The sequence below is a fragment of the Mrakia frigida genome, assembly GCF_051309035.1.
Source record: "Mrakia frigida strain ATCC 22029 unplaced genomic scaffold BDY24scaffold_6, whole genome shotgun sequence".
Classification (NCBI taxonomy): Eukaryota; Fungi; Basidiomycota; class Tremellomycetes; order Cystofilobasidiales; family Mrakiaceae; genus Mrakia; species Mrakia frigida.
The window spans coordinates 870,384-887,242 of NW_027481275.1; the positions used below are offsets into that span (position 1 = coordinate 870,384).

General features: G+C 54.6%; 7 protein-coding genes across 7 annotated transcripts; 4 read left to right on the plus strand and 3 right to left on the minus strand.

Moving 5' to 3' along the window:
• Nucleotides 1–512: 512 nt before the first annotated feature.
• Nucleotides 513–1,828, minus strand: BAS1 (Bas1p; the record flags this gene model as incomplete). The annotated part of the gene is made up of 5 exons (XM_076637286.1): nt 513–683; nt 867–947; nt 1,206–1,325; nt 1,561–1,583; nt 1,693–1,828. Coding segments are annotated over 5 exons (531 nt in total), but the record flags the coding sequence as incomplete, so codon positions are not given.
• Nucleotides 1,829–2,650: 822 nt separating this feature from the next.
• On the minus strand, nt 2,651–4,449 carry BDY24DRAFT_413046 (Ran family GTP-binding nuclear protein; the record flags this gene model as incomplete). Its single annotated transcript, XM_076643137.1, has 10 exons — nt 2,651–2,668; nt 2,771–2,897; nt 3,082–3,209; nt 3,385–3,548; nt 3,685–3,780; nt 3,894–3,900; nt 4,011–4,024; nt 4,108–4,134; nt 4,234–4,291; nt 4,441–4,449. The coding sequence occupies 10 exons, from the start codon at nt 4,447–4,449 to the stop codon at nt 2,651–2,653; spliced, it is 648 nt and encodes a 215-aa protein (XP_076499308.1).
• A 349-nt stretch (nt 4,450–4,798) lies between these two features.
• Nucleotides 4,799–5,277, plus strand: BDY24DRAFT_381168 (uncharacterized protein). The gene has a single exon (XM_076639287.1). The coding sequence runs from the start codon at nt 4,820–4,822 to the stop codon at nt 5,090–5,092; it is 273 nt and encodes a 90-aa protein (XP_076499309.1). The 5' UTR covers nt 4,799–4,819; the 3' UTR covers nt 5,093–5,277.
• Nucleotides 5,278–5,424: 147 nt separating this feature from the next.
• Nucleotides 5,425–8,634, plus strand: BDY24DRAFT_381170 (FAD-binding oxidoreductase). Its single transcript, XM_076639288.1, has 17 exons — nt 5,425–5,903; nt 6,019–6,073; nt 6,179–6,278; nt 6,362–6,419; nt 6,507–6,598; nt 6,671–6,757; nt 6,830–6,850; nt 6,916–7,039; nt 7,102–7,138; nt 7,229–7,398; nt 7,481–7,794; nt 7,874–7,920; nt 8,002–8,054; nt 8,131–8,153; nt 8,234–8,294; nt 8,399–8,407; nt 8,519–8,634. The coding sequence occupies exons 1-17, from the start codon at nt 5,465–5,467 to the stop codon at nt 8,584–8,586; spliced, it is 1,758 nt and encodes a 585-aa protein (XP_076499310.1). The 5' UTR covers nt 5,425–5,464; the 3' UTR covers nt 8,587–8,634.
• Nucleotides 8,635–8,674: 40 nt separating this feature from the next.
• On the minus strand, nt 8,675–11,569 carry BDY24DRAFT_381175 (uncharacterized protein). Its single transcript, XM_076639289.1, has 6 exons — nt 11,005–11,569; nt 10,358–10,877; nt 10,041–10,272; nt 9,517–9,952; nt 9,270–9,383; nt 8,675–9,178 (listed from the first exon to the last, which is right to left on the minus strand). The coding sequence occupies exons 1-6, from the start codon at nt 11,284–11,286 to the stop codon at nt 8,990–8,992; spliced, it is 1,773 nt and encodes a 590-aa protein (XP_076499311.1). The 5' UTR covers nt 11,287–11,569; the 3' UTR covers nt 8,675–8,989.
• Nucleotides 11,570–16,491, plus strand: RRP12 (mRNA-binding protein RRP12). Its single transcript, XM_076639290.1, has 9 exons — nt 11,570–12,374; nt 12,462–13,315; nt 13,385–13,619; nt 13,726–14,397; nt 14,489–14,714; nt 14,794–14,910; nt 14,987–15,396; nt 15,515–15,737; nt 15,828–16,491. Exons 1-9 carry the CDS (start codon nt 11,607–11,609, stop codon nt 16,175–16,177), a joined length of 3,855 nt encoding a protein of 1,284 aa, XP_076499312.1. The 5' UTR covers nt 11,570–11,606; the 3' UTR covers nt 16,178–16,491.
• On the plus strand, nt 16,121–16,858 carry BDY24DRAFT_256844 (uncharacterized protein). The gene is made up of 3 exons (XM_076636818.1): nt 16,121–16,307; nt 16,471–16,579; nt 16,724–16,858. Exons 1-3 carry the CDS (start codon nt 16,215–16,217, stop codon nt 16,747–16,749), a joined length of 228 nt encoding a protein of 75 aa, XP_076499313.1. The 5' UTR covers nt 16,121–16,214; the 3' UTR covers nt 16,750–16,858.
• The last annotated feature ends 1 nt before the right edge of the window (nt 16,859 follows it).

The following is a 16,859-nucleotide window of genomic DNA, read 5'->3' on the forward strand; positions in this document are numbered from 1 at the left end:
ACGGATTGTTCGTTTTGGAGGAGAGAGTTGGGAGAGAAGAGGGAGAGTCCGAAGCCTGGAACGAGGGCCTCGCCGTGATGACTGAAGGTTTGGAGGGGTTGGGAAAAGTCGGAAGATCCGGAGGAGGAGTGAGGGGAGTCGTCCTGGTTGAGCGAGTCGAAAAAGTTGTACTGAGAGTTGGAGTTGGAGGGTTGGAACTGGTGATCCATCGAGTTCTGCTGCTGGAGCTGAAGTTGCTGCTGCTGGGACGACTCGTGAATTTGTTGCTGAAGGCTCGATAGCGACGACGAGGGTGCAGGTTGAGGAGGTCGTCGACTCTCGTCGGGCGACGCTCCGTCCTCCTTGACCGTCCTCTTCCTCTTCTTCTCTCCAGCCTTGGTCCCCGTACCCGTCGAACTTCCAGCCGATCCCTCCTCCGTCGACGAGTTACTCCTTCGTCCTCGACCTCCATCAGGCAACGTTCTCGTTCCTCCAGCGTTCCCTCCCACGTTCTTCTTCTGCTTCTCCTCCAACGCAGCCAGCTCAGACGCAACGAGTTCGTCTCCCTTGAACTTCCTCCAACGGTTCCGACAGCAGAGACCCGTCCGTCCAGGGATCGACCGAGCGATAAGCTGCCAGCGAGGACCCGTCGATTCGTAGAGGGAGAGGAGGAGAGTGTCTTCTTCTTTGCTCCAAGGGAGACCCTGCGAGGAGGAGCAGGACGAAGCGAAGATTGAAGGAAGGGTGGGTTCGGAAAAGGAAGAGGAGCAAGAAAGGAAACAGGGGAACGGGTTAACTCGTGCGTCGTCGAGATATGAGCAGCGGCTAGAAGAGGAGGAAGAAGGAAAGAAAAAGAGGAACAGGAAGCGAAGAACGAGAAGACGAACCTTGGAGAGAGTTGGGTCGAGCACCTCCTTCCACCTCTTCGCACATTGATCGTCCTTCCTCCCAGGGATCATCTTTGCGATCTGAAGATCCGACACGAACACACCAAACGGAAAAAACAAGGAAGGAGCATCAGTAAAAAAGAAAGGGGAATCGGGACGGTGAATACGAGACCCTCTGTAATTCGGCTGAATCACCCGATTTCCCTCTCCTCTCTCTTCCCCCCTGTTCCCTATCTCCCCAACGAATCCTCGCCTCCCTTCCTTCATGGGTGTGAAGCATGGGAAGGGCTGAAGCGACAACACCTTTGTGGGAAATGAAAAAAAGGGATGTAAACTCACCTGAAACCAAACGGGTCCCAGCTTATCCAATCCCTCGAGAAGGAGTCGATCCTCCTCCTTCGACCACCTCCCTTTCTTCAAGTCGGGCGCCAGAGAATGGAAGAATCGCTTCCGACAATCCTGTTGTTGGGGAACCAGAGAAGACAGCAAAAGTCAGTGTCAAGTTCGGATGGCGAAAACAGGAGTGGTATTGGACGCCGAGGCGAACAGACGACAGGCTAAAAGAGGTGTGGGGAGGAGAGGAGGAGAGCGCTTGGACGTGACCACCTCTCCTTCCTTCCTTCCTCTCTGTTTCCCAGCTCGAACAGAGAGCTCTACGAGAAGAGAAGAGGCGCGGAAAGATGATGGAACGAACCTTTATGTTACGACCTTCGAGAGCTGCGAAAGAAAGGGGCGCATTTAGTCATCAGGGAAGGGAGCAGACGAGGTGGAAAGGAAGGAAGGAAGGAGAGGAAGGAGGAAGAGAAGAGAGAGAGAGCAAACGAACCTGCAGCGACGATGGGCCATTTAGAATCCTTGCCTCGTTTGGATCCGTGGATCTCTACGAGCTCCTTGAGCAGTTGATCCTCCTCGGCCGTCCAGTAAACACGCTCTCGATGGGAGGAGGGTTCCGTTGGGGCCATGGTCGAAGGAAGGGAGGGAGAGGGAGGTCGAAGTCGGAGGGTCGAGAGAAGTCGTTTGGTTTCTCTCTCAGAGAGCGAAGCTGAAGTGGGAGAGGAGGGAAAGGGCGAGGAGGTATAGAAGAGAGGAAATCTAGGAGAAGAGCCGTTTGGTGGGAGAGATAGTGGCTTCCCTAAGAAGAATCGAGAAGGGGAGGACGGTGGGGCGTGAGGTGAGGTTTGGGGGAGAGAAGGGGCGGCGAGGAGGGAGGGCTGTTCGACGACTGCCGCAGTTTTTTCTTTGCCCTCATTCGATATTCTCCCCGCCTCTTCCCTCCTCTCCCAGAACAAGCAAAGAAGATGAGCAAAGAGAACAAGTCAACTCGAGATAAAACATCCTTTGCTAACTTAGACCGCGTCTCTCTCTCGCCCTCCCTCCGCTCTCTACAGCGCAACGGAAGCAGTTTTTTTTTAACAACCGACGAACCGCCTCGAGGTCGGAGTAAGCGGCACTTTCCCTCATCTTTAAGGGGGACCAATCTAGAACCTCCAGTCGGTCGTCGTCTGTTTTCCGCTTCCGAGAAAAGAGAGCAGGGAAAAGCTGGTCAAAGAGTCGACTGAGAACCAGTATGAAGGATTTTGGATCGGAAAGCTAGAGGTAAGAAAAGCTACCTAGGCAAACGAAGAACTAAGAGGGAAGAGCGAAAGTAGGTGGGAGGGGAGAGGAAGAAGAAAAACAAGGGCAAGCGAGAATGAAGAAAAAAAAGATGCTAAAGTCAAGGGCTCCGAAAGAAGCGAAACGTTGCGATGTAGGTTCGTAAAGGAGAAAAACAGTGCGAGAATCGTTTAAAGATCGTCTCCATCCTGGGGGTAAAATAAAAGAGAGAGGGGAGAGATGGTCAGCCAAAAGACGCGGAAGGGTTCTCCGCTGCTTGACCGAAACAGGGAAAGGGCTCGAAGACTTACCTCGTCGGGAAGAGGAGCGTTGATGGCAGCGATAGCGTCGGCATCGAGCTGAGCCCTGTCGGCATCGGAGAGGTGGACCTCAGGAGGAGCAAGAGCGGGAGCAGCAACGAAGTCGAGAGCGGGGTTTCTGGAAGGAGAAGGGAGAGCCGAGGACGCGACGAGAGGAAGAAGATGGGGAACGAATCGGTCAGCAAAAGGTGTTCATACGTTCATAAGGTGAGGTCTGCCGCCTGATGTCGAGAGGCTTCGTCGGCGAGCTCGAGATCAGGCGAGGAAGGAAGGAGAAAGGAGAGGGGAGACGAAAGACTCACCCGACGAGCTTCCTGGCGAGCCACAGGAAAGGCTTCTCGAAGTTGTAGTTCGACTTGGCCGAGATCTCGAAGTACTGGAGGTTCTTCTTTCGGTGGAAGGTGACGGCTCCGGTCTTGACCTTTCGCTCCTGTTCGAAGGCAAAGGACGAACACGAGGAAGAAGGAGGAGGAAGGAGAGGTCAGCTCGAGGTTCCTTCCCTTCCTTCCGAGCCACCGTTCCCAATCCCACCACCTCCCACCTCTCCAAGACATGACACCAGTTCAGAGGGCCGCTCGAGAGACCAAGTAGAGATGAGAACGTACCTTAACATCGACCTTGTTTCCACAAAGAACGATGGGGATGTTCTCACAGACACGCTCGAGATCTCGGTGCCAGTTGGGGACGTTCTTGTAGGTAATCCTGGAGGTAACGTCGAACATGATGATTCCACACTGTCCCTGGATGTAGTAACCATCCCGGAGACCACCTGAACGAGAGCAAAGAAGGAGAGATCAGCTGTTGTTCGCTTCACCTCGTTCGAAAACGCGATCTCCTTCCTTCACTTTCCTTCGCCCTTCTTGCGACCTTCAACCCAAAGCAAGAGCATGAACGGGCGGACTTACCGAACTTCTCCTGTCCAGCAGTGTCCCAAACGTTGAAGCAGATGGTTCCGAAGTTGGTAGAGAACTGAAGGGGGTGGACCTCGACTCCGAGAGTGGCTGAGGGAAGAGGAAGCGAAGGAGGGCGAAAGGGTCAGCTTCTACGACGATACAAACGTGTTTTGGCTGACTTGGAGCGTCAGAGTCATCGCTAGAAGAGAGGGAACACTCACCGATGTACTGAGAGGCGGGAAGGAGAAGAGAAGGAGCAGGAAAGGAGGATCAGAGACGGGGAAGGAAGGAAGGGGTCTGCTTGGGTCGAGCTTGGTCAAGTCGAGTTGTATGCTCACCTTCTTCTCGAACTCTGTAGAAAGCAGAGAAGCAAAAGATCCGGGTCAGTAAGCAGTTTAGACGTAAGGGAAGAGAGTCAAAAGAGCTCAGACTGACCTCCGGTAAGATGTCGCTTGACGAAAGCTGAGGAAAGGGAGGGGAGGAAGGAAGGTGGGTGGGTTCACCACGTCAGCATCGAACTTTCACCTTCCCACAGGACCAGAAGTAGAATTTTGAGCTCACTGGTCTTTCCGGTTCCTCCGTCTCCAACGAGAACGAGCTTGAAAGTGGGGATGGTAGACTGAGGGAGGGAGGGAGAGGAGGCAAGGTGGGCGAGGTAAAAGTTGAGAAGGCGAAGAGGTGCGTGAGCTTCCAGCTTTGTGTATACGAGAAAAGAGCTCAAGCGCGGTGGTGGTGGATGGGAGGTGAATGAGGATGAGTAGGACCTACCTCAGCCATTGTTTTAGAAGGAGAAAGGAGAAAGGAAGGGGAAAAGAAGATGGGTGTTGGGCAGAGGAGGGAGGGAGAAGGAAAGGAGGAGGATGTGGAGCGAGCCTGTCTTTCGCACAAACCTTTCTAATTTCGTGTCTTCGTTTTCTACCTCCTCCTCCACCAGCCGGAGACGTTTTTGAACCTTTTCAGACCACCTCGACATTCGAACTGGCGAGAACGTACTTCTTTTTCGTTCAAACGAATTCCGGGAGGTCGCAGGAAGGTCGCAAAGACTCGTCTCGAGGGACCCTCTTCCCTTAAACCCCGAACGCCTTATTTCCTCAAGGATGATAGGCTGATAACGCAGCCGCGCACAGGTAGATCGACGAATGTTTTCATGTCTCCGAAAACTGGCTTTTTCTGGCTCCCACTCTTCTATAAAAGGAGCTTGACGACGGTCTCTGAGCCCTCTTCCCTTCTACTACTCTTCGCTTTGAGCGCGCAATTCCATATGGTAAGACTGGTCTTATTATCTAAGGTGTATATACTTAGTGGTCTTCATCCCTCTGCGTTATTTCTGGGCGAACTGCTCGGCTTCACGACGACCGTCCCTCGCGGGTGTTCCGCTCAGCTTCCCTCTCTGAGCTTTTGTTGGGACTCAAAGTGTTGATCAGTATGTCAGAGCGATGTATTAGAGTATCCAGAGTTCGATAAAGAAGGAAAGATTCGGACGAGCACTGATTGTAAGCGGTTTGACTCGAGCAACGAAAGACAGACGCGTTCGAGCTCGCCTGTTCCTCACGCTCAGATCCTACGCCGAAGCAAATTTGCCCAGCTCTTCTGAAAGCAAAGAAGTACGAACACATCTATGCTAAGATACAAACCTGCTCTGTTTACATTTTCATTCAACCTCGCTCACATCCGACGGACAGACATCTCGCCGCGGGATGGCGACTCCTCTCCCGCCTCCTCTCCTCTCCTCCTTTTCGTCCCGCTTTCACCCCAACCATCACATCACCATCTCTTAAACTCCTTCCACAAAATGTACCGTCTTCCGTTCCGCTCTCCTCTCTCTCTTCGCTTCATTCTGGCGCCTACAAAGCTCGCTCGAAGAACCCTCACGAAACAAGGAGCTCTCCCCGTCTCTCCTCCCCTCCCTCCCTCTCCTCCTCCCTCCGAGTCATCATCTTCGGTTCCGCCTCCTCCTCCTCCCAAATCTTCGACCACTTCTTTAGGAACAACTCTTCTCGCTGTCGTAGCTGCTAGTGCTCTCGGTTACGTCTTTGGATCAGGATTTGTAGGAGAGGAGAAGAAAGGAGCAGGAGCCGTTGCTTCGACCTCGAGCTCAACCTACCCTCCTCCCTTTGGAAGCCTTGCGGATTATCAGGCTGGTATCGACGAACTGAAGGGTATCTTTGCCAAGAATGGAAGACCTGATGACGTTTCGACTGATCCTGGAGATTTGGAGGAGCACGGATTCAGTGAGTCCCTTCGTTCGAGCTCATACAAAAGGAGGAAGACAGGAAGATGTTGAGCTCGTCGACGACAACTTTCAAAGAGCTGACCAGATCGTCTGTCTCCCTTTCTTGCAATCAGGTGCTTGGAGCTATCACGAAGAGCATCGACCCAACGTAGTAGTCTGGGCTGAGAGGTAAGTTTTTCTTCGTTTCTCGAGAAGGAGCTCGTCCCGTGAGCTCGAGCTGAACCGCCGCCCCGGTTCTCTCCGCGTCGACTTGGAACCCTCTCCCTCTCCCAGCACCGAGGATGTCCAACGAGTCGTCAAGACAGCCGTCAAGTATCACATCCCAGTCACTCCTTTCGCCGCGGGAACTTCTCTCGAGGGTCACTTTTCGTCCGTGAGTTTAGAATCTGCTCGGGCATCGCGGTCCGATTTCAGCCCTAGCCTAAACCTCTCTCTTCGCGTTCTTTTGCGCTTTAGCCTTTTGGAGGTATTAGTCTCGACATGTCGAGGATGAACAAAATCATCGAGATCCATGGTCCGTATCTTCTCGCTTTGATCTCGGCTTGCTTTGCTGATCAAAGTCGTCCGCCGTTTCTTTCTCTCTCTTCGACGCGTCCAACAGAGGCTGACGGAGACATGGTCGTCCAACCTGGAATCGGATGGCAAGACGTCAACGCTGAGCTAGCTAAGCGAGGTATCAAGATGTTCTTCCCCGTAAGTCTTTTTCTTCTCCTCTCTTTCGAGCTTCGAGTCGAAAACTGACGCGTCCGCGTCCTTGTTCTGCAGCTCGATCCTGCGCCTGGAGCTTCCATCGGAGGTATGGCTGCTTGTGGATGCTCGGGGACAAATGCTGTCCGATACGGAACCGCTAAGGTGAGCTTCGGTGCCTTGGTTCTCATCCGCTCGACCCTTCGCTGACTCAAAGCTCGTGTTTTCCCCTCTCAGGCCGAGTGGTTCCTCAACCTCGTGAGTGATGCGAGAATTCTTCTGTTCGAGACGACGGCTGTCTAACTGTTCTCTCACTTTTGAAGACTGTCGTCCTTCCCTCCGGAGAGGTCATCAAGACGCGTCAACGTTCGAGGAAGTCTTCCGCTGGATGGGACGCTACCAAGCTCTTCGTGGGGAGCGAAGGAACTCTCGGTATCATCACGGAAGGTGAGTAGCTTCATCAGTCAGATGTCCAGCCATTCACTGACCTGATCTCGTCTCGATCTCAGCTACCATTCGTCTCACGCCTCTTCTTCCCACGAAATGGTGAGCTCGGAATCTGAGTCGAAGCTCAGCAAGTCTATCGAACTCAAGTCTTCTCAAATTGATCACGTCTACTTCTCTCTGTCCTTCTAGTGCCGTTGTAAACTTCCCCAACGTCAAGGCTGCCGTCTCAGCCGCCACCGCTGTGGTCAATCTCGGTCAACCCGTTCAATGCGTCGAGTTCTTGGACGACCTCATGATGAAGGCCATCAACCAAGCTGGTAGCAACATTCAGTACCCAGAGCGAGACACTCTCTTCTTCAGTACGTCACCAAGACCGTTTCCAGTCGAAACACAATCGAGGAGCTAACTTCGACGCGTCTTCCATCGGTCTCGCCCCTTCAGAGTTCCAAGGATCCGATGCGAGCATGGCCGAGGTTTCGAAATCAGTAGAGACTGTCGTCAAGCAGCACGGAGGCAAGGACTTCACCTTCTCCAAGACCGACGAGGAGGCTGCGAAGCTTTGGGAGGGAAGGAAGGCGGCGTTGTGGTCTGCTATCGCTCTTCTCCCCGACCACAAATGCTGGACGACCGATGTCTGCGTGCCAATCTCCGCTCTTCCGCTGTTGGTCGAGGAGACGAAGGCCGATCTCCTGCAGCGGGGGTTGACTGCCTGTCACGTTGGGCACGTAGGAGACGGAAACGTGCACTCCCTCATCGTCAGTTCTCCTCTCTGGTTTCTCTGCTTTCTCGAACCGGGCTGATTCGTCGTGTCTATCCGAACTTTTCCCTTCGCAGCTTTTCAAAGACGATGAGGAGCTGGAACGAGTGAAGCAAGCTGTTCAGTTAGTCCCGTTTGTCTTTCTCTGCCTCGGACCTCGAGCTCCTCGTCTCTGCTGACGGTTGGTTTCCTCTTGCTCTTGCAGCGAAATGGTTCATCGAGCGCAGAGACTCGGAGGAACTGCTACAGGAGAGCATGGTCAGTTCTCGGGAGCTTCGGAGAGACTCGACGAGTCGGAAAGCTGATCGTTCTTCTTCGCGTCGCGTCCGAGCAGGTGTTGGAATCGGCAAGATCGAGGTGAGTAAACCCCTTTCCTTCTCGGTATCTTCTTCGCTTAACTAACTCACCTTGTCTTTCGGTCCTTCGTTTCTTCTCAGTACCTCGAAGCCGAGCTTGGAAAGGGAACCGTCGCGTTGATGGAGGACGTTAAGAAGACGAGTGAGTCCAAACGCTTCCTTCCTCTTGCCTTCTTCTCCTCGAACCTCATCCAGTCTCCAACCTCAAAGCTGACTTCTCAACCCTTCCTTGTTTCTACGACAAAGTCGACCCCTGTACGTTCTTCCCTTCCCCTCCTTCAACCACTCGACGCGTCTCGTCGCGTCCCTCCCCTTCTCTCTCCCTCCGTCGCTGAACTGCCTTCTCCTTCCCCCCACTCTTTTCAGACGGAATCATGAACCCGGGAAAGCTCTACCCGAACCTCTCGCCAACTCTCGCCCCTCACGCTCACTAGATATCCTATCTCGTTGCTCGTTTCGATCTGATGACTTTACGTCCTTGACCTTTCTCTCAAACTGAAAAGTCTGGACGTTCTCGTGCAGTCAAAATAAAAGGTCGTTCAATCGTTAAAAGTAATGTGGTGATGATGTTGTTGCGGTGGTGATGTTCAAGGGCGAAGAAAAAACGAAGCGAGCCAAAACGTGAACGAGAACGAAAGCAAGACGAGGACGTGCGTAAGGCGAGTAGGTAGGTATGCTGAAAAACGAGCTGAAACCGAACTCCAATCGTCCCCCGTCCTCAAAGATCCATGCAGATTCTCTCTCCTCCTTCCCTCCTCCCTCCCCTCCCGTCCGTCGAGATCCAAAATCGAAGCCCTCCCTCGTCGCCCTTTCCTAAACCGCCCCAGCAGTACTCGCCTACGCGTCCTCCTCCAGCGTGGCAGCCACAGAAGCAGGTACTATCGGCGTCGGAGCGAGCAGAGGTGTCCGCTCGGTTGATGTCGCAGTCGGAGGACGAGGAGGAGCGGTGTTGATAGCTCGTCGAGGCTTGATAGGGTGAGGCCGATGAGGTGGAGGGATGGTGATGTCTGCTTTGCAGGTGGGGCACTGCAGAAAGAAAGGAAGAAGGGAAGACGAGTCAGACGAAAGGGAGGAAGTGGCAGAAAGAAAAGAAGGGAGGGAGAAAGCGGCGACTCACGAGTTTCTTCCACCCCTTCAACCACCCGTCGATCTCGTCCTTGTGGAAGACGTGTCCGCAAGGGAGGATCCGAACGACTTCTCCTTGTTGGAAGTCTTCGAGGCAGATGGAGCACTGCGAGGGCGAAACGAAAAAGCAAGAAAGGTCAGCGAAAAGAGATCGACGCGTCCTCGTTTCGAAGACTCGATAGATCTCGAGCGACGAGAATGAGAGATGCGATACGGGAGGAAAGGAGTTAAAAGCTTACCTCCTCAATCGAATAATACTCCCTCGGCCTCTGAGCCTTCTTCTTCTTCGTCTTCCTGACGTTACTACTGCTTCCCGACGCGTCCAAACTGGCTTCCCTCCCTCCCCTCGACGACCCTCCTCCCTCGAGGTCTGCTCCTCCCACTCCTCCTGCCAGCGGGGATGTCCGAGGCCTCGAACCAGACGCCACTCCAGCTTCCTCTTCCTCGAGCGACGACGTGGATACGTGTGCTTCCGACGACGACGCGTCCTTCGTCCGTCCTCGATTCGTCGGTAGTAACGGCGAGGTCTCTCCTGCTGCTCCACTCTCCAAATGACGGTACACCTCCTGCTCCTCGTCGGACGAAGACTCTTCCTTCTCCCATCCTTCGGTCGTCCAGATCCTGGTTTGGAGAGCGTCGACGATGGAGGGAGGAGCGCGGTCGAGGTGTCGTTTGCTGTTGCGAGAGATGGACAAGAGGAGAGGAAATAGGTCAGGATCAACCAAACAGAGAAAGAGAGTACGAAGAAAGCGTGGGAACGTACTGCACGAGTCTGAAATGATGCAGCGTGAGAGTAGCGAGGGTGAGGAGGGAGGGAAGAAGCAGAAGCAAGAGCAGGAGGTCGAGAAGCGGCCATTCCCATCCTAGATCCTCGTAGAGTCGAACCTCGAGTCCTCCTGGAGATGGGAGAGTCGAGAGGAGGAGTTCGTCTCGAAGATAGAGGAAGGTGGATCGAGAGACGAAGACGGCTGGGATGCGGAGGTCCGAGGTGTCGTCTGGAGAACGACGAGAAAGGGTTGAGTCAGTTTAGCTGCTGCGAAGAAGAGGACGAGATTTGTATAGAAGACGATTCAAACTCACCTCCTAGACCAGCCATATTGATCAACGTATGCCTCGTCCTCCCAACCTCGTCCGTCTCTCCCTTCTCCGCTGAGTCCCCGACCACCACCGCCTTCGCTCCCATCTTCTGAGCCCATCGCACCTTCTCACTAAAATGACAGTCTCCTCTGACCACCAGAGCGATCAACGGAAGCGTCGACGAGTTCCTGCTGACGTGATGATCTCCTCCCGTCTCGTTGTTTCCTCCTGCGACGAGCTCTCCGAACCAGAAGCTCTCCTCCTCCACCTGAGGAGCATGCGACGACGACGGACGAGGTTTGATCGGCGGGCAACCTGAGATGTTTTTGCTGAGATGGTTGGGGTCTGGGAAGTGATGGATAGGGAGGAGGAGACCTAGGAAAGGGTTGGAAGGAGGAGGAGGGTCGTCGGGGTTGGGAGAGGAGGAGTGCGAGTCGTTGAGGAGGTCGAAGGAGGAGATCCTTGGAGTGAAGGAAGCGGCTCGGGAAGGAAAGGTCACCTCGGAATCGGAGGAGTTGGGGTGCTGTAGTGAAACGGAAGATGAAAAAGTAGCAGAGGAAGAGAGAGGTAGATGAGCACACGACTAAAAGAGAGGAAGAAGGAAGAAGAGGTGGGAAACGCGAGAGAGAGAGAGGATGTGTTGAACTCACCAAGACTGTCAACTCTCCTTCTCCCCAACCCCAGCCTGATAGCCATCCTACCCATCCTGCAGACTGTCCATACTCGATTCCTAGTCCTCCTTCTTGCTCGGCTCCTTCTGGGAGAAGAACGAGCTCGCCTCCGTCCGCGGAAGGGTCCACTGTCAACGGCTGACCTCCCGACGACGACGAGATCACAGCTGCTCGAGAGGAAGAAGGCGAAGCGAGAGAGAGGGAGAGAGTCGAGAGGAGGAGGAGAAAGAGGAGAGAGGAAGGGGTGGAAGAGAGGAGCATGGTAAAGGAACTCTCTTCTTAGGAAGGGGGAATGACCGTTGGGAGGGAACGAGCGAACGTCGACACGCGGGAGGGAGTCGATGGAGAATCGAATCACCTCGGCTCTCAAAAATTATCGATCTCGTTTATTTTGGTGTAGGAAAGATAGAGAATTCGAGCTTTCCATACATTTTCTGCTCAAAGAAAGTCCCAGCTCGGGTTGAGGTTGGGGAAAGGGAGCCCCTTAGAATAATTTCGCGAGCTCTTCCTTCCTCCCTCCTCTCCTCCTCTCCTCCAACGTCCACTCTCCTCCCTCGACCCCTTCTTCTTCGCTCTCCAAGATGGCGTCCCTCCCTCCTCCTCCTGTCCTCACTCTCGAGGACTGCCTCTCCAAACTTCGACCTCACACGACTTCGAAGCTCGTTCACCAAAAGAAGCCCGCTCTCCTCCTCAAGGCTCTGGAATCCTCCCTCCCTGAACCCATCACACCTACAGCATACTACGCAGCTCTCGTTCAAACCTTGCAGCAAGCAGTTCAGAAGGAAATCTCTTCGGGAGACAAGGAACTTCAAGTCGGAGAGGGAGACTTGGTCCCAGCCGTTCTCTACCTCCTCGGAACCATCATCGACTACGTCCCTCCAGCCGTCTACCACTCCCAATCCGAAATCGGACTTCTTGGACCTTTGTTCGCTACCTCGCTAGGAGCTGCTTCTTCGTCTTCGTCTGAAACCACGACCTCCTTGCTCGCTCTGTTCGCTCCTTGCGCAACCTCAGCTCCCTCCCTTCGATCCCTCATCCACCTCCTCCAACAAATCCTCCTCACCTCCCCGACACCAGCTCTCACCACCACTCCTTACACCTCTACCCTCTCCACTCTCCTCTCTCTCGCTCTCGACGCTCGTCCCAGAGTCAGGAAGGTCGCTCAGGAGGCGGTCAGGGACGTTCTCGCCGCTCCTCACCCTCCTGCGACGAGGCACCCGTACGCTGAGCGAGTCTCAAAGTGGCTCGTAAAGGTCCTCGGAGAGAAGGTCAAGAGCGACGATGGAGAGCAGAGGAGGATCTGGGCCGTAGGATTCGTCAGGATGGTTGCTGCTAGCTGGCCAAGTGATGTGAGTAGCCCGTGTTGGAGTTTTTTGAAGGATTCGCGACGCTCGAGCTGACCTTTCGTCTTTCCTTCCTTTCCCTCTCTTCTTCAGCAAATCACTCCCCTCCTTTCGGTCCTCCTCCCTCTCCCCTCCCACCCTCACCTTCAATCCTCCACGCTCTCCCTCCTCTCGCACCTCCTCTCCCAATCCACCTCCCAAACCTCCCTCGAACCTCACAAGATCCCTCTCCTTCTCCTCGAAATCCTCGCTACGCCTCCGACCGACCAGTCCGTCCTCCCCGCCTGGCTCGAAGTCGTCGAGAACGGAATGATCTCCTGGGCTCGAGACGAACCTCAAGCCTGTGCGGCCGAGTTCGGTCGGGTCTGGATGCTCGTTTGGGGTTACCTCTCCGGTGAGGGAGGCAAGGAGCGAGGAGTCGGGAAGGCGGCGGAGAAGTGTCTTGGTGGCCTGGCGAGGTACTGTGTGACCGAGGAGATGATGATCGAGGCGGTCGAGGCGAAGGAGAAGGCCGGACCCGAGGTGGAGGAAGGAAACGCGTACACCAAGGCCAAGGGAGGAAGCAAGAAGCAGCAGATTCACCCTCAGCAACAAGGAGCGTCGGCCAGCCTTCCCATTCTCTCCCAGATCATCGGAAACCTTCGAACCTCCCTCCATGCTCTTCGAGCGCTCGCCTACCTCCCTTCGACCCTCGCTATCGTCTCGGCGTTGCTCTCCAGGCTCAGGTTCAGACCCGCTCGAGGAGGACCTAGCTCGTCGTTCGACCCCAGGAAGAAGACGGTCGCTCAGAGTTTGATGATGGAGTTGGTGAAGGATGTGGGAGGATTGAGAATTCAGAGAGGATTCGAGTTGAAGGAGAAGGCGGATGATGTCTTGGGAATGGCGGTGGAGGTGGTGGGACCCGAGGGAGTGCTCGAGGCTTTGCCTTTGAACGTTGAGTCGGATCGGTGAGTCTACCTTTCTCTCTGCCTCGAAACCTCTCGCAGGAGCTGACCAACTCTTCTCTGGTTCTCTAGTGACCAATCTCAACCCGGACGAGCCTTCCTTCTCCCCATCCTTCGAACTCGAACGACCAACACCTCCCTCGCCTACTTCACGACTGTCCTCGTTCCTCTCTCCGAGCGACTCTTCAACGCCAAATCGGCCGTCGAGAACATCCGACCCATCGAGGCCAAGGTCTACGAGGCTCTCGTTGAGCAGGTTTGGGCTTGTCTCAAGGGTTTCTGCGACGTTCCCGTCGATCTCACCAAGGTTCGTCGCGTCGTTCCTCTCTTCCTTCTTTTCTTTCCTCTTCTCGATCTCGAACTCCGAAGCTGATCGTTACTTCTTCGGTTCGTATACTTCTTCTCGTCCTCAGGCCTTCACCAACGAATTCGCCGCCCTCATCACCCAAGTCCTCTACACCCAGCCCTCCCTCCGACCCACCCTCCTCCGCTCGCTCCAAACCCTCGTCGAAACCTCTCGTTCCCTCTCCCTCTCCTCCGCTCCCTCCGACTCTCTCCTCTCCTCTTTCGGAATCGACCAAGCCCAGGGGTCCGCCAACCTCCTCTTCCTCACCGGAATGGCCAAGAACCTCCTCGCCGTCCTCTTCAACGTCTTCTCCCAAGTCGCTCGAGAACAACGAGGAATGGTCGGAGAGGTCATCACTTCCTACATGTCGGTCACGTCGGAAGCGGATATCAACGCTACCTACACCAAGGTCGTCGGTCACTTGGGACAGGCGTTGATGGTGCCGTTCGACAAGAAGAGTGGAGGACCTGGAGCGGCGAGTCCGACGAGCCACACGATGATGGATCTGTTGATCATCTTGGTGCCGTTCCTGCCCAAGGAGTCGGCGAAGGCGCTGTTCGGACATGCGGCCGGGGAGAGGTTGATCGGGAGTGATGATCCTGCGGTGCAGAAGAAGAGTTACAGGGTTTTGGCGAGGTTGATCGAGGGTGGGAAGGTGTTGGTTGGAGGGAAGGGATTGGAAGAATTCGTGGCTAGGCTGGCCGATGGTGGAGAGGTTGTGGCTGCTGCTGCCCGACGGGTGAGTTGTCTTCTCTCTTGGTTGTTGAAACCCGACGCGTCGAAACTCGAACTGACGCTCGCTCCCTTTTCTTCTCGTTTGTCTTTTGTAGGACCGAGTCATGCTCCTCGCCGTTCTCATTCCTACCTTCCCCACCGACAAACTTCATCTCATCCCTGCTCTTCTTCCCGAGGCCGTCCTCGCTACCAAGGAGGTCAACGAGAAGACTCGAGACGCCGCTTTCGATCTCGTCGTGCTCATGGGAAACAAGATGGCTCAGGGAGGTGTTATCAAGAGGAGCTTGGTCGATGGTATGGAGGAGGATCAGAGTGCCGATGGTAAGTTACATCGTCTTTTTGTCGAGAATCAGCTTGAGATTCGAGGCTGACCTCGACTTCGGCTCTTCTTCTTTCACAGCCGCCGCTACCATCCCCGAGTACATCACCATGGTCGCCGCTGGTCTCGCTGGAACCTCGCCTCACATGATCAGTGCCACGATTACTGCTATCTCGAGGCTGCTCTTCGAGTTCAAGGGTGAGTCTCTCTCTCCTCGAACGCGTCCTTCCTCCTCTTCCGTTTCTGACTTCTCTCTCGTCTTCCTCTTTTGCAGACGCCATCCCCTCTTCCATGATCAACGACCTTATCTCCACTCTCGTCGTCTTCGTCTCCTCTAACAACCGAGAGATCGTCAAGTCCTCGCTCGGATTCGTCAAGGTCATCGTCGTTACCCTCCCTTCATCAGACGTCCACCCTCACCTCAACGCTCTCGTCCCAGCCCTCCTCGGATGGTCCCACGACCACAAGAACCACTTCAAGGGGAAAGTGAGACACATCTTCGAGAGGTTGATCAGGAAGTTTGGGTACGCGGATGTGGTGAAGCAGGCCGAGGGAGTCGAGGGAGACGGTGTGAAGTTCCTCGAGAACATCAGGAAGAGGAAGGAGAGGAGTAAGAGAAAGAAGGCTGCTAAGGATCAGGATGGAGGAGCTGCTGGTGGAGCGATGGAGGATGAGGATGATGATGTGAGTAGATCCCCTCGCTTTCTCTCGACGTTCTTCCTTCCTTGTTCGACGCGTCTTTTCGTCTTGCATCGCTGACCCGCTCTCTCTCTCGTTTCTTTCATTTTTGATCGATGTACAGGGACCTTCCAAACCTCGAACCACCACTGGAAACGCCTTCGAGGATGCTCTCTACGGATCCGAGTCCGAGATCGACGATTCCGACGACGACATGGGTGCCCAACGAGGAGATCACAAGGGACCCAAGGGCAAGGGAAAGGACGCTCGTCCTGCTACCTTCATCCGAGAGGATGGAGACGAACCTATGGATCTTCTCGATCGAACCCTTGCTGGTCGAGTTGGAAGTGAGTCTTCTCTTCAACAACGTTTTCGTTTCTCTTCGTGTTCTCGAGCGACCTCGAACTGACTCCACTTCTCTCGTTCCCTTTTCGCAGAGCTCGACCCCAACGCCGCTTCTCGTCGTCGTCAACCCGGTCAGGAAGCCTCCAAGTTCAAGACGGACGCCGACACCGGACGAATGCTCATCAACGACGATTCGGACGACGAGGGAGGAGCCGCCGGAGGAGAGCCCATGGAGGAGGATATGGCTGGACGAGCTTACCAGGATCAGCTCACGAGTACGGAGGGTATGAGGAGGGGAGCTGGAGGACGAGTCGTGTTCAACAAGGATACGAAGAGGGGACGAGAGAGGGAGGCGGAGGGAGACGTGACTGTGAGTTTGATTCGACCTCTTTCTGCTCTTCTCGTCGAGCTCAAGCAGCGATCTCGACTCGTTCGAAGATGACTTGCTGATTTGAACCCTTGGACTCTCGTTTTCGTAGATGGCCGACGCTACCAACGGAGAGGGTCGAAACAAGAAGCCCAAGAGGGACAAGCACGTCAAGGTCAAGGTTGGAGGAGAGTTCAAGGCCAAGGTTCGTTGGCTTTCTATCCGATTTCTCGTCCTTTTCGTTCCTCCCGTATCATCTTCAGATATAACCCTATCTCGAGCGGTATCGGGAGAGTCAAGCTGCGAGGGGAGCGAAACCATCCAATGCGACGAGACTGACCTCGACCTTCTTCCTCTCCTTTCAACAGAACGCTGGTGGAGATGTCAAGCGAGTAGGAGGACCCGATCCTTTCGCCTACCTTCCTCTCGGTCACTCTGGGAAGAAGGGAGGAAAGTCTTCGTCTGTCAACATCACTGGTTCGTCCTTTTCTTTCCCGCGTCGCTCGTCGCCCTCCCTCTTCTTTTGCCTCTCCGCTTCCTCGCTTCAGTCTTCTCCCTTCCGCTCTCGTTCGGACCTTTGACTGACCTTCCGATCCCTCTCTTTCTTTGCTCTTCCTGCAGGCAAGAAGCGTGGTTCGGCTGCTTAGATTTCGTTTCGTGTTTCGTTCGTTTCAGGTCGCGTTCGTTCTTTCTCTCTGGCTTTTCTTCTCCTTCTCTTTTGTTTCCATTTATATGCATATTTCGGTTCTGCTCTCAC